General features: G+C 38.9%; 1 protein-coding gene across 1 annotated transcript in view; it reads right to left on the bottom strand.

Moving 5' to 3' along the window:
- Positions 1 to 7,271: 7,271 nt before the first annotated feature.
- Positions 7,272 to 13,365, bottom strand: part of fbxo41 (F-box protein 41) — a 31,542-nt gene continuing 25,448 nt past the window's right edge. The window contains exons 6-13 of the mRNA XM_054605151.1: positions 11,277 to 11,512; positions 11,031 to 11,146; positions 10,380 to 10,532; positions 10,124 to 10,219; positions 9,895 to 10,013; positions 9,383 to 9,541; positions 8,818 to 8,933; positions 7,272 to 7,724 (exon numbers count right to left, since the gene is read on the bottom strand). Of these exons, the coding sequence (XP_054461126.1) occupies positions 7,662 to 7,724; positions 8,818 to 8,933; positions 9,383 to 9,541; positions 9,895 to 10,013; positions 10,124 to 10,219; positions 10,380 to 10,532; positions 11,031 to 11,146; positions 11,277 to 11,512 (1,058 nt within the window). The 3' untranslated portion in view covers positions 7,272 to 7,661. The remainder of the gene's footprint in view (positions 7,725 to 8,817; positions 8,934 to 9,382; positions 9,542 to 9,894; positions 10,014 to 10,123; positions 10,220 to 10,379; positions 10,533 to 11,030; positions 11,147 to 11,276; positions 11,513 to 13,365) is intronic.

The following is a 13,365-nucleotide window of genomic DNA, read 5'->3' on the forward strand; positions in this document are numbered from 1 at the left end:
TGTTTGGGGCAAGAAAAAGCCCCTGCACACTTAAGAGTCCACACGGCACACACAGCTGTTTTCACTTTTTGGCCTGATTAGACCTCGCTGCAGGTGTGTGAGAGACTGTGTCTGATTGAAGTCTCCTGTTTATTGCAACTGTTAAGATGCAGCTACATTAAAGATATTGGTCCAAAAAAAAAAAAAAAAGGAAAGATTTACTCTGGCAAATGGTCACTTGCTGTAACAGAAATCTATGCTACATACTGACTCTAAGCAGTGTTTCAGTTCTGAAAGGTCACAAAATGAAGTAAACTCAAGCCACGGTGTGCATACTAAATACAGCTTATTTTTGAGAGGGCTAATTAACAGCTGGAAAACAAACAAAAGTGTTAATCATAGAAGACAATTTGCTGTATATTTGTGAAGTTAAATTGTCAGTTTGATTGATGTCCAACATCACATCTTTTCCTGTTGGTATAAAAGTGTGTTGATAGTTTTGTACACTAACTATTAAACAGTATACTATGATGAGAAGTAAACACCTTATTGAATTAGTATGCGGTATGGTTCACCTTTATCAAGCTTGGCAGCATCATGTTGCTTATCTCGGTCCAGCTTCAATGTGAGCATGGGTCTAATCAACTACAAGTGAAAACACCTGTGAGGGTTTGCATGAACACATGAGAACAGTGCTTCTCTTAGTTCCCCTTAACAAGATTTAAGAATCAGTATTCTGCTTTAAATGGATGAACCTGGAGAGGTTTGATAATGATTATGAAGCAATTCATCAATTACAGTTAAGACTTATAGACACTTCTTGATATACTACGACCTGGATGAATAAGAATCTTCAGACAGAGGTTAAAGAAACAATTACATTTAAAAATGAATGCATCCACACCGTTAAAATAGTAAATATAAAAACACTAATAAAGGTGCTCTCTGTAGCTTTGATGTGGCAAAAATGTAAGATGTAACAGGAGCTTCATCTCCTTCTGACACCTTAAGGGCACAGACTCAGGAGAGCCAGCCAACAATTTCACCTCAGAGCTCATGTTACGTTTCATGGCAGAGTAGAAAAGATGGCTTGCAGAGAGTTTCTTTAGACCAGGAAAGAGTTAACAATCAATAACTTTATTTCTCGCTGTGTTTAATTTAGGAAATGTTCTTTTGGACAATTAACTCGAGAAAAACTCACAGTTCTGATGTATAAAGTTTTTTTACGTTAGTCTGGCATTTGCTGGTTGGCATTATCATTGTGGTGGCATGGAATGTAATGTCTACTATTAGCATTACATGACCATCTGCAATAAAATAGAATTTAATCGCATCTAGTTTTATCTAATCTAATCTAATTACCGTAACCTTTGCGAAGAACATCTACCTGAAACTGCTGTAGAACATGGTTTGTATTTTTTAGGAGCTATAAAACAAAACAATAAGCTTAGTAAGCTTTAAAAATCTCTTTAGAGCTGCAGATGTATTGTTGTATTAGCATTTTCAAATCAGAGCTTAACATTTGTTTCATTGTTTGAATCTGTTAATAAGTGGAGAAAAAGCCTATTGAGAGGCTGGGGTGTGTAGTCTTACTGTGCAGTGTCATTTTGTGTAGAAGGCTTTAAAAGTGAAACCTTGTTTTCTGTGGGCGGTGAACTCACCCTCCTCTTTCATTCAGAGAGAAACATGGGGACAAAGTTCTGGCAGGAGTCCCGGATCCAGCAGGGGAACACATGAGGCTGCAGAGGACTCAACTATTTAACTACAGTTGTCCCCAGAGAGAAAAATGATCTGTTGTTTTTCTGGTTTTGGTTCATTACTCAGGGAAATAGTCCCTAGAAATTTACACTCAGGAAACCAACAAACACATTAATAACAAGTGGTCAATTTATACAAATTCCATCATACAGTTAACAAGTGAAATTTTATAACTTAGAAGACATTTAAAATGAACTAATCATTTAAAAATGTAAATAATTTATTATTTGATTATCATATACTTTCATTTGAGATGACCAAATCAGTGTGAATAATTTGGAATTGGTTAAATTAACCCATTCACAAATAATAATAAAAATAATATTAAAATAACAATTTTTTCCATTATTTGTGAATAATGTGTTTGCAGTTATTTGGTTCACCCATATACAAAAATAATTTTAAAAAAAATCTCACTTAACCTCTAGTATCTCTTCAAAATGGATAATTTTTTGGGTAAAACATTGTTCCAATGGGAACTGTTCAGTGAATGGATTACGCTGTGGAAAACGCGATCATTAAAAGTGAACAGGACAGTGTTTCTGCAAAGAAATATTGCTAATAGCTTTTTAAATGTTCTGATTATTCTTTATCTTTATCTATTTATTCATAATATAATTATAATTTATTCATTTATGGCGATATTTACAAATCTGGTCAAATAAAACCAAAGCTATCTGCAGATTTTAAGAGAACGTGGACTTTATCAACACTAATATAATCTGACGGTGTTCACTTTATCACAAGTTAAAGAAGGTAGAGGTGGATAGCTTCGTGTTTCCACGCTATTTCCAATGAAACGTGAAGCTATGCACAGTACTAAGAACATGGATGTCAAAACAAACAACCAGCACCTTGTACGTTTTTCCACAGAAAACAGGTCAACACTGTGTCACCTGCTTGGTATTTTGAATCACTGCACTTATTTCAATGCCTCATCCGCCATTATTGTTGCTTCCTCTCAGGTGAGACTGTACCCACTGAATCACCTAACACTGCCCTCACAATGAAATATAACAAACAGGAAACTGACAAAGACTGTGACATTGTAGGATTTAATATTGTTAGTTTTTATGTTGTTATAGCTGGATTAATTTATTTTGGCCACTCGGGCCAGAGATGTTAATGCTAACAAGCTAGCAAACTTCTTAAGCCAAGTTCAGACTACACCAGTCATTCCCAAAGACTGGGTCCAGACCCACAGGTGGATCACAGCAGATTTATCAAGGTCGGAAATATCTTTTATTTAACATTATATCACACCCACATATATATTAACATTTAATCTAATATGAAAGGCTAGCATGCATTTAACTGATGGGCAGAAAAAAATGAGAGCCTGTTAACTCTCCCTAAATACATTTATTTGGTCTCATTTATAAACACTTAACCCGCAGATTTACTCTTCTCACAATTTATAGATAAGGCTTATTGTTAATTGGGTTGTGATGGTTTGTGTGGGTGAAAAAGTTTGGGAAACACTGCACTACCCAACTTGCTGTCTTGTAATTGTGAGTCTTGAAGTAGTCAAGTCTACAAGATCTTTCATGGGAGGAAGCCTTCGTTTGTTACGCTTCGTCACAAAAACACACCCAAGAAGAGACACAGGAAATCTGAAGAACTTTATCTGATGTTATGCTTGTTGTTGTTGTTGTTGTTGTTGTTGTTGGCACTGACAGGCAAAGAGTATTTTCCTCTAGTTGCGACAACAGCTTTGGCAAGCTGCCATCAAGACAAGATGTTTTGGTTCTGGTTAGTATGATTTAGTGTTAGTGGTAGTTAGTTTAAGAAATGAATTTGAATCTCTTATCTTAATCAACAACTCAATTAAACATTATTGTAAAAAGGATCAGAAACTACAAAGTAATACAATTTAAAGCAACTTTATTGATGGAAACAAATGAGTGAAAATGAGTAGTAAAACATTTCCCTCTATTGCAGTCATCGCAGAAGGCTGATCATCTTTTAGGAAAGTTTTTTCAGCGATAGAATCCATTTTGTCGTTTTAGCAACATGGATGAAGTTCGTGGGTCGATTGGCGTACCTGTCGATGGCAGTCAGATGTGAAAAGGATTACAAAGACAAACTGCACACTTAATTGCCCAGATAAGTGTTGAGGTAATGTGTAAAATACTATTCAGATGAACGGGCAGAGTACAATCATTCATACATAAAATATGTACAGAGAAGTACAGGAACACTCAGACACTGTTTTTTTCAATTGTACATTATGATACATAATACGAAGAACTGCAAAACAGGAGGAACTAAACTTGATTTAAAATATGAAACAATGAAATAAACATGAGGATGCGGAAGCACCTTGGTTTATAAGTGATGCTTCAGTTTCCGGATGAAAATAAATAAATTACAAATTATTCTGCTTTATATTTGGAGAGGTATAAGCCAAAAAAGTGATTCTGGCGTACTTGGCACCTCTAAACTGCAGTTTCAAAGCACGCAGGCTCTGTTACATCATCAGCAGGTCCATTTTCACAATAAAGCAAACGTACTGTTGGTATGAGCGTGAAATCTACATTATAATGAAAAACTAAAACAAAGTCAGAAAGAAATACAAAAGGTTAACGTAAGGTCATATTGGTAATGAACCTAAAAAGCACTTGAATGTAGTTGAATCAGTTTCACTGTTTAACTTCCCAACCAGTGAGCTATGAGAGATGGAATAAGAGAAAAGAGGCTAAATGTAAGTTCATCTGTAATCGCTGTATTTCCAAAAATCTTCCTCCCATGAAACCGAACATGTAAGGGAACGCAGCCAGGCGTCCCGCTGACAGAAACCAGAGATGTTTCTGATTACACCGATGATCAAAGGGCCGATAAAAGTGTTCAGGAAAAAAAGTGCATCATATTCTGGCAAATACTGAGAAATAGCTGAACATTAAAAACAACACTTTTATAATAAACATCTGAAATATCTTCTTTTTTTCTCACTAGTGCAACAACAGACTGGATCAAATAAAAATAAACGTTATTAACCTGCAGGCAATCAAAGCTCTTTAAACATCTAATAATTTTCTTGTCACAGTAGCAGAACAGTTAAGAAGGCAACTTAATGATTGATGCTTGAACACAAACATGCCAACATTATACACATCGCTCTTTTTTTATAGAAATAAATAGCTGAATTATCATCTTTATCCTCTTCTTAAATAATTTCCATCTCTATATGACTCTGATGCACATTTAATATAAAGTATCTAATACACAACTGCAATTTCAACACTACTGTTATACATAATATAATTCTCTATGTTTATCTTTCATTCAACTTTGGAGAGAAAATGCGTACAGAATGAAGACCTTAATATTATATAACATCAAATGTTGTTTTTTTTACAAACAGTATGTACAGAGTAGCTGATAGCGAAGGCAGGATTGTCTAAAACTTAAAATCAACAAGTGCTTTGTGTTTTCTCTATTGTGTGTATATTTTCCCACAAACTAACTTCCCTCCGATGAATCAGTACCAGTGTAGGATAATAATATGCAGTACTGAAAGAACAAGAACATATGAACATCCACGACTGTTCTCACACATTCACCTGGAACATCATCACTACAATATGCAGCAACACGAGTCCGCATAAACATGTTAGACAGTAAAGCAGAGACCCTAAAACATCAGCTCTCAGCTCTACTTGTCAGTGACTTTAAAAGAGCCACAGTGACAAACGCCTGCTTGGCTTTCGAGGAAACGGTCATCGAGGTCTGATGCACCCTCGCCCACGAATGTTTCCACGTGTTGTAAAGACAAAGGTGTGCAAGCGGTAAACATGTCGCAAGGTGATGATGTTCTTCTAGATATGTGAATCATTTTTCAACCTGTTTCAAAATTGTGTGCATTTCTTTAAAGCAAAGTGATTGTAAATGTATAATAGGAGCTCCAGTGATTTAGTATTGCACTTCCATAATGTTTGGGGACTTTTAAGAGACTGAAAAAAAAAAACAATTGCAGCAGAGGCAGAAAAATCCTGACTTTTGGTCCATGGTATGGGTCAAAAAAAAAATAATTCCCATTAATAGCCTTATTTTTTGTAAACACATCTTTCCACATTTCTTCAGGCCACATGCCCCCCAAGCTTGTAATGCAGCTTGCTGTGCTATAAATTTGTCGGTTCAAAGCCAAGAACAGCCTGATAACATTCCAAGGATCATTTACTCAGACTTGACAAAGCTCCTCCAGATCCAGAAGACAATATACAATTGTTTTTCGCAGGCTGAGTATTATTCCCTTGTGAATAATAAACTGATCTTGATTATTTAAATAGTTGGAATCCCCTGTTTAAGTTACCTGCAGCATGGAGGAGCGTAAGTTTCACCACAGTATTGCTACTCATACTTCTTGAGAATTTCTTCCATGTAGGCTAAATTAAATTGTAGCCATGAATCACACCAAATCAAATTCCTAATTTGAAGGCGATACTAAAGACGTGATCTCTTGGTTTTGAGTTCTGCAAAATAGTTAAAGGTGATACGTGTTCCTTGCTGCGAAAGAGAACAACATGTCAAATCACACCAGCAGGCCGTTGGCTGTGTAAGTGCTCGGAAAAACCAGCAGAGGGGGCCACATGGTGTCAGCTGAAAAATATAAACAAGGGGGCCTCAGCCATGATGAGCACTACGAATAGGAATGGCACTGTTTACTAATGTTAAGTATGAAAGTCACATGATATATAAACACTGTAACACCGGTATACACCTGGAGACCATGTTCCATATGAAACACACCACCCTTGTGCTCAGTAAGAGCTGCTTAACACTCAAATCAAACTCCAATCATGTTAAGTTACATTTGATTTGAAGAGATTAAACAACTGCCTTTTCTGTACACGGTCCCCCTCCCTCATTAATGGCACATTGGAGAAAACGCTCACTGGAATGAGGACAGACACTGTTACAAATGGCACAAGTCATTTTTGAGAGAAATGCATTATGGATCATCTTTGCAGTCCTGTGAGTGAATAGCATCAGATACCGCGTCCCGCTCTCTCCGAGATACTACAACTATCAAAAACACTTGAGTCGAGGTTTGTGACACGACGCTGTTCGTATGAGGAAGCAGAGGATGGTAGCAGAGGGTAAATGCATCGCTGCCATGCAATTGGCTAAGAAGTCTTACAAGGTATGTGTGTTACAGTGAGGCTGTCCTTGCTCTCTCTCCGCTGTGCCTGGAGCTGGTGCAGCATGTTTCTCTCCTGGGTGGAAGCAGTAAGGGTTGAAAGTCGTCCAGTTTCAAGACACAGTAGTGCAGGGCAGGCAGGCAGGCTGGAAAACCATTTATTCTATCCTCGAAAAAACACAAATTAACATAAAGCTCCTGTGTCAAGACTCTTAACCTTGAGAACTCAACATTTCTTGAGGAAATCAATTTCTCTCCAATTTCTTACTCCTGCAACCATTGTATGTACTTCTGTGGAAAGTATGTGCACTTTATAATGTGCTCCTGCCCACAAGCCATTGGTGTTGAAGTATATGTTAAGCATTAATACAGGGTTGTCACCTGGCTCCGGGCGTTTCAAGAAAGGGATCTTGCTCTGTGCGACAACACGATCCTTTTTTTTTGTATTGAAAGCAGGAGACGACTTAGAAAGAGGAATCTGACAGTTTTGTTGTGTTATTTGAGTCTGTAAGCTCTAGGACAGGCCCTTCTTGTGATATATAGTGCCATCGTTTGTCCAAAGAAGCCTCCTGACCAACATGAAGGAGTTATTGATTTCACCTTACTGGAATAGTGTAAGAGTTATGGGAGTATGCACATTGAGCCGCGGTCCTGGTTCATCATGGCGATCTTCTGTTGTTTCTGTCGGTGCTGCAGACGTTTTCAACCCTGTGGAGCGGGCTCAAAACAGCTGGGTCTTTATGATGGCGCCTCTCCAAGACTTGAAGAATCTGCACAAATGATGTTAGCAGAGACTGTCTGCTTTCACATGGAGGATTTTGGAGAAGCCGGGTCTCTTTTTCAGAGCCTGAAAGAAAAAGGATGGAAGGGATGTCAGAATCTTATTTTTTCAAAGGCAACTTCTGCATCATTTTTTTTCCCGAAATCCTCCTTATACCCCTGTTGTCTTCGTGCCTTTATGTTTCCTTCCATTAGCAGAGGTAAAACTTTGATATCCTTTTTACAGCAAACTTAAAGGGGGAGAGATAAAAATAAACCGTAGCTTTTGTAGAGCTTACCTAACTGCTGTGAGCAACCGTGCCATATTGAGTGTGATATCCAAGAGGAACACACTGTAAACTGACTCATAAAAACAAAACATAAATAAAACCTGGGATTTCACAGCTTTTTTATCTCTGTTTGTGTGTGGTCAGCTACAAGCATGACCCAAGCCTCTCACAGTAAGCCTCTGCTCGAGTGAGTTATCAGCAGCGCATCCACAACCAATCATCACTGGGACTTCCAGGATTGAGTCATGGTTTAAACCTTTGTGGAATTGTGATAAACATAGATGCATCTTATCCTCTGAACAAGTATTGGCCCAGCTGTTAGTCATGTGCATACAGTGTTGCAAAACCCCAAGGACATGTTGGCTGGAAAAATAATCTAAATACAGAAGAAAGTGTTTAACAGAGTGCAGACCTCTAAGTCATCACTGCAATAGATGGATTGGTTATACAGTAATATAACAATGATGTAATTATAATTGTAAACATGCACACTATATATTTCTTGTCTATGTGCTTACAACAGATTATCGGAAAACTGAATGTTCAGCCAAATTGTGCAGAAGAAAAATCATGGGTCTCGATTTCCCTCATGGCAACTTGTGTGTGCACATGTATGAGCAGGGACGTGCTGGGACTGCCGTTGAAGAAAAAACCTTCAAGATATTTTGGCATGTCTGGCAAGCACCTGCCTCCTCACTTTACTGTACTGAATCAAAACAAGACTGGACAGACATGCTCATGCCATCGCAGAGGACATCAGGAAGTGAAAAATATAAACTCAATGTGCACCAGCCGGTTTGGCCTGCGATGAATCAGATATTCTGAGTCTTCCCAAACAACCCTTTGAACAGTCTGCCCTGCGTGTGAGTAATGGGTGATGTGTTCTGTTACCTGAAGCTTGTTAACCATCTCATCAAACAGTTTTCTAGCTTCAGGGCTGTTGGGGTCCTCAAAGTAGTCTTCTATACCGATCTGAACCACGACAGACTTCAGGTTGCGACAAACACCTACATGAGAGGAAGGAGGATTTAGGCAGCATTCATTATTTGGTGCTGCTTTTCTTTCTCAGGGTCAACAGAGTGTTTTCATAATAAATTTGTACTTATATCTAAAAGCATTAATAATTAAACCGTAGCTTTCTTTTTCTAATTTATTCAGTTATTCCTAAATAACCATAACAGCTATAGCTGCCTGAATTAAACAGTAACCTACATTGTTATAGCAGCCTTACCTTTACAACACATTTGTATCGCCTGATGTCAACAATAACTGTAGTTCAGAGAAATATTGCACAAGTTACACTGTTCAGTACAGTTAATGCACACATGCAGCACAGTCTTGTGTGGCCAGTATTAAGTACTAAATCAGTGTGACAATATTACAGTAAACTGTTAAATGATGCATATTCTCGACAGGATTTTAGACAGTAAATAAGTACAGCAATATTCAAACTCACTGTTGAAGTGGAGCAGGGCTTTGGGGGTGACTGGTGTGGACGAGAGCACCAGCATCTCCAGACCTTTCAAGCCCTCTCTGCAAACCTCTGCTGCCACCTCCTGGTTGATCTCACTCACATGATCCAACTCCAGCACCTGCAGGCGCATGCAGTTCCTCGCTGTGGGTGGTGGGAGGTTAAAGGGGGTGAACGGAGGGGAGGAAATACAGAGATGGAAAAGATAGGGGAGCGTCGAGATAACAGAAAACAGCAAAGGTTACAGTCGTGCATAAAGGCTTGTTTTAAGTCTCAATCAATAGTGCTTAAAATACAAAGTAAAGAATAAAGGAATACATTTACGTCCAGATATGACAATACGATTGTTTAATCATCTCTGTCCCAATACAGTTTTTGGATATGTGATTGTGGTCATGATTTAAAAAGCAGTGTGATGGCGTTTGAGTAATTCATTACGTGCTGTAGCTTAAATCCCTGAAATTAATTAGACTACAAACTGAAGAAACAATATTTACCGAGTGAGGCCAGCCCCTGAATGCCACATCCAGCCCCGCCCACACCGAGAGCGCGGAGGTGTGGCCAACATCTTCCAATCGTCTGCAGACATCGGTTACTGAAACGGGCAGGTTGTTGGCTAAAAGAGACAAAATACAGCCCATGGTCATTCATTTATTAAGCACTGATATCAGGACAGATAGAATATTTGGTATCAATAAAAAGTTATTGTATTTCTCTGTCTTTTACCATGGGTGTAGTGGCGCCACCTGTAGGGAGATGATGTCTCTACAACCTGCTCCAAGGGCCCAGATCACCTCCTGGCCGACTGGATCTGTGGCACTTCTGGAACAAAGTAGGTGTAACGTTTCATGATTTGGGTTTATATCACACACATGTCAACAGCACAACACTGAGTATAGTCTTATGGACTCATTCAAGCAAAGTCTCTTAGGTTTAAAGTATAATATTAGTGTAGAGATGGGACCTGGGTAAACTGGTCTACCTGTAAGTTACAGCCTGCAGAGCTCGGCAGTAGCAGCTGGCCAGCCAGAGGGAGCGATCGGTCAGCAGGTTGGGGCAGTGAGAAATCTTCAGTATCAGAAGGTTGCTTCCTGTGGCCTTTAACAACGCCTCCAGACCTTCCTCCAGACAGCCACTTAGATGGAAAAGTGAGGTAAGGTCAACAGAAAAAGACAGAGACAGAGGGAGTAATTCTCCTGTCCTTCAGAACAGCACTTCTACCATTTATAGCTCCAAAAACATTTTTCCTCCAGTGTTTGCAGCGACACAGGAAGCAGCATGTTGGTTTTGTCGGAGCGAATTCAAGCTGCAATGTACTCTGTCTCCTTCATATAAAACATTTAGACACAAACATCTTCTTTTACTCTCGTCTTCTTTCAGGAAAGAAAATTAATTTTAACATGCAGATCCACATGAAACTGCACAAAAACATCAGCATTCAATCACTTATGTTTTATCTTGTTGGCCTCCTCTAACTAACCCCTGTTTGAGGAGTCATTTAGTATGTCACTCACTTCAATAGTTTACAAAGCAATGCATTTTTCAAAGCAAAAATAATCCCTAATGCAGTAATAAGTAACCCAAAAGTGACTGAATGCAGATGTAACTTCCTGTGTATATGTGTGTTTCTTACCGTGTGCTTTTAACATACTCCTCCTTGGTCTCCTTCTTGCCCCGCTGTCTCGGTTTGAGGTTTTGCAGGATGAGCGAGTGCGTCTGAGTGCACCACTGAGACAATGTGCTCAGGAACTACAGCAGAAACACGTAGATCAGTGAAGATCTTCATAATACACAGCAAAGATGATGCACCACATGTTACTGCTTTGATAATGCTAGTGATTTATGGTCTGCACACAGTATATAAATGCTCACTATGCACCTTGGAAGAAATGCGAGCGTTCTCTAGCAGCACTCTGGTCCACACAGCTGGGTGACGAGCCACAAACTTCCAGTCCCGGCAGACCTCAGCAGCTCGTAGCAGGGTTTTGGTATCCAGGTAGGTGAAGATACAGAAAAGAGCCGCGCGCATCTTCAGGATCTCTGGACTGATCACCTCGTTGGATTTGGACGGGCTCTTTTCATGGCGGCATGGCTTGTAGACCCCATCAGACCGACCTGTGGGAAGATAAAGTGACAGTCTTTTGATCTTCTTTAACGCAATGTGGGGGTCCGCACAAATTATGACCGTAAGAAAGAAAAAGTTTGCTAATATTTATTAGTAGATTAATATTAAATACGAATTAAAGGCTGAACATGATACAGTTCCAATCCCTATTATTGTTCCTGAATATCTACACCGACAAATCCAATCTTCACTTGGTCCACTGTCCAAACATGTCAGTTCTGTCAAAAAGTCAGCCGTGATGTTTGACTCGACCCTAAGTTATGAATTAAATTAAGCAAAGTCACCCAATCTTGTCTTTACCATCTAATAATGGTAAGGAATGGTATGGAATATTGCTACATCTTGTTCAGTTTCCAGTTTACATGGTATCATTTCGTCACGTTTTGTCTACTGCAACATTCTTTTAACTGTAATAAATCAGAAAAGATTTTGCTCAGCTGTCAGACTCTTGACAAACTTAAGAAAAGAGAAGATTCTTCATTACTACCATTTAAACCTTAACCCTGGATGACAGTGTGTTGTTTGAATTGTCATTACTTTTAGCACTTCAAAGCCAGATTACATCTCTTACTTACTTTCTATTTATCAACCTGCATGCAGTCTGAGGTCCAAAGGCAGGAATCTATTGGCTGTCTCCATAGTTAAGTGTGAGACGAACGGGGGCTGTATTTGTGTATATTTGTATGTCTATATTTGGTATTGTAACAGTTATTTTTCATGATTTTGTCATTGCTACTTCACTTACATTTTTTACTGTTCTCTTAATTGTTCTTTAGTTTTTTTTATGATTTTATTTTTGCTTTTTGTCAAGCACTTTATAATAGCTGATTTTGATACTGAACAACTTGAACAAATAAACCTGATTATCATTATATGAGTATGTAAACGTACATTATAAAAATAGAACAAATTAATTTAACTGCAAGCTTGGAGAGATGGTCTTTAGTTTACTTCCATTACTGTAGACCAATAAACATAAAAAAGAAATAAACAATGCTTAACAGATATTCTGTCACATGGTGGCGCCAACCTTCAACAAGACACTCAATGGGATTACATAAACTTCTCTCTGTTGCTATCTATTGGCTGATAGCATGTTTCCAATCCAAGTCTGTCTTATTCCTCCCAGCAAGATTGCTCCTAGATGACTCATGTCATCTTTGGCCTTGGAAGGCGTCTGCTCAAAACCATCAGGGCTATGAACCAGTACTTACACTCTCGCTCTCTCTTCCTCTTTTTCTTTCTCTCTCACACTCACACCACCTACGCTCAAGACTGCCAAATGCACTAAAAAAGCCGAGCTGTGCGTTACATGCTGAGAAAAAACTGTGTGCTTGTAGATACATACCATCTGACAAAACCTGGCATAGATTCTCCAAATAAGGAGAACTACGTCAGAGCAGAGGAATGCCAGTAACATGTTGAGTGTTACGTGAGAAAAACCTTTGAGTTCATGGGGCAGTCATGGCAGTTCATACCAATTTGTCATAGGGCTCTGGCCTGGCCCAGTTTTGTTCCTTCCCAGACTGCATCAGTCCGCCTTATATGAAGAAGAAACCCGACAGCAGGTGAAGGAAAACTGAGTGCGGAACTGAGTTTAACGATTTTGGCAGTGCAAGAAGTTAACAGAGAGCTGCACAATCTGTTTGTGGATCTGAAGAAATGAGCGGGCATGATTGGCGGTCTGACTTGGCGGCTCACTTGTAGAAGTAAAGCTTAGTATGAGAAGAGAAACTGAGATAATACAACAGGCGAACAGCGCTCTTGCCAATACAAATATGTTCTACCAAAGACACAGACATACAAAGAAATTGTACAGCTACAACAGCTGTGTATGACTTGG

Source organism: Anoplopoma fimbria, chromosome 9 (genome assembly GCF_027596085.1).
Source record: "Anoplopoma fimbria isolate UVic2021 breed Golden Eagle Sablefish chromosome 9, Afim_UVic_2022, whole genome shotgun sequence".
Classification (NCBI taxonomy): Eukaryota; Metazoa; Chordata; class Actinopteri; order Perciformes; family Anoplopomatidae; genus Anoplopoma; species Anoplopoma fimbria.